Consider the following 2,110-nt stretch of genomic DNA (forward strand, 5'->3'; position numbering starts at 1 on the left):
CCAGAGGCTCATCAATATCCAGAAGGCAGAAGCTCCCCCAGGCACAATTTGGTCCTTGGAATACTGAGTAGAGGCAGCAGCTAGTGTGAGAGCCTGACTCCTGAGAGTAGTTACCCATCCTTTTTGGCTTTGGCAGTGTCAAAGAGCCGGGCTGCCTTCCTGCACAGCAGTGAGAACCAGTAGAGCTGGGGAGAGATGAGGACGGCATTGGCCACGTTGCAGTGTAAAGGGATATTAAATGGTACTCGGAGCAGGCTTATTCCTTTGTGTTGGGCATAGGACCAGTACATGAAGGGGAAAAGAAGGATCCGGCAGAACAGAAAGGTGGTCAGCGTGAGGATTCCGTTGACCTTGTAAAGGAGGGTATGCTGCTGCTTTAGCTGCGAGAGAAAAACAAGGAAAACACAAGGTCACCAGGAGTATGGGTCATCATGGAACCCAGCCTCACCACAGTCAAGCAGGTTCTTGCGCTAGTCAAGGCCCATGGTACTAAGTTGCTAGGCACTCGGACACACAAAAGCAGGTATACAGGCCCATGCATGTGCTTGTGGAGGCCAGACGTTGGGTGCCATCCCCTCACTCTGGGGACAGGGTCTCTTAGTGAATCCAGAGCTCACCCTTTCAGCCAGGCTGTGCACACAGCTATGCCCGGCTTACAAGAACCAAGCTGTCACTTGCTTCTGGCTTGGCATTTGGGTGTTGCCCTGCGTGGGTGGAGGGGATAACACTGCTTCGGTGTAGCAAGCTGTCTTGCCCACTGAGCTGTCAGTCGCCATCTACAGCTTCGTCATTTTACCAAAAGTGATGCTGAATTTGACCTAAGCTTATATACTCTTATAGGTGTATAAAAACAAGTGATTAAATTGTAGCCAGGTGTCTGTGTAACTCGGGTCAGATCAAGTCTCATGCACCTGGTTTGGACCCATGTCAAAGGGTCTCATCTCCTAGCACTGAGATCTCTCCAAGGCAGTGCAGGTCTCTTCCCCGCCTCACATCTGCTGCTTCACTCATACGCACCTGAATCAGAACTCTGCCCAGCGACACAAATGGAGTGCTCAGTTCTGCTGTGAAGATGCAGCCGACAAAGAAGTCTCCAAGTTCTCCCCTGAGCTTCTGCAGAGAGAAGAAAAGGGACTGAGAGGTGGAGGTTAAGAAAGCACCGGAAGGAAAATCCTAACTAAGGCTCTAGGGAAAAGAGAACCATGAGACCCTGAAGGGAGAAAGTTGTTAATAGGCAAGTGGCCATCCAGTTAAGTATCCTGCTGCTTCCCTGGCAATCACTTGGAGTGGATCCAAAGACAAAGGCGGACAGGCTCACTGAGTCCTACAGCAGGCTTCATCTGATTTTAGCGATAACAGGGAGGAACTCAGTAGCCTGCTTCTGTGTGTCAAAGGCACTGGGCTTATTCAGCACAACAAAGTATGTGCTGGAAGGCAAAGTCCTTACAAAATGGAGTACCTTTTATTCTTCCTACAGTAGCAGCCTACCTGATGGAACAACCTGCTCAATAGCGCTGGGATAAGAAGACTTGGAGCAAAAGAAATGGCTCAGCTGGTAAAGGCAATGGCCGATAAGCCTCACGACTTAAGTCTGACCCCCATACCACCTATAGGACCCATATGGTACAAGGAGAGAACTGGCTCTTCCAAGTTGTCCCTTGACCTCCACCCTTGTGCCAATACACAGACATACAAAATAAATAAGAAAATAGAATGTTGGATGTGGTAGTGCATGCTTTTAACCTCAGCACTCAAGAGACAGGAAGATTGCTACACATTTGAGAACAGCCTGGTCTGCATAGTGAGACCCTATCTCAAAATTAAACAGATAGGGCTGGACAGATGGCTCATGGTTAAGAGCACTTGCTACTCTTCCAGGGGACAAGTTTGGTTACCAGCACCCATGTCAGGCAATTCAGAACTAATCGGATTTCTAGCCACTTCTGACCTCCACAGGTACTTGTACATTCACTTAAATAAAATAAAGAAATAATCTCTAAAAGAAATAATGCTGAGCCGGGCGATGGTGGCACACGCCTTTAATCCCAGCACTCGGGAGGCAGAGGCAGGCAGATCTCTGTGAGTTTGAGACCAGCCTGGTCTACAGAGC

At 49.0% G+C, this 2,110-nt stretch overlaps 1 protein-coding gene across 2 annotated transcripts in view; it reads right to left on the minus strand.

Moving 5' to 3' along the window:
* Positions 1 to 6: 6 nt before the first annotated feature.
* Positions 7 to 2,110, minus strand: part of Fam57a (family with sequence similarity 57 member A) — a 6,030-nt gene continuing 3,926 nt past the window's right edge. Inside the window, exons 4-5 of one of the 2 annotated variants that reach the window (XM_005349524.2) lie at positions 1,018 to 1,113; positions 7 to 380 (exon numbers count right to left, since the gene is read on the minus strand). In XM_005349524.2, the coding sequence (XP_005349581.1) occupies positions 111 to 380; positions 1,018 to 1,113 (366 nt within the window). In that variant the 3' untranslated portion in view covers positions 7 to 110. Of the gene's footprint in view, positions 381 to 1,017; positions 1,114 to 2,110 lie in introns of those variants that run through there. The other variant, XM_026780984.1, reaches the window with a different exon arrangement.

This window comes from Microtus ochrogaster, chromosome 7 (genome assembly GCF_000317375.1).
Source record: "Microtus ochrogaster isolate Prairie Vole_2 chromosome 7, MicOch1.0, whole genome shotgun sequence".
Classification (NCBI taxonomy): Eukaryota; Metazoa; Chordata; class Mammalia; order Rodentia; family Cricetidae; genus Microtus; species Microtus ochrogaster.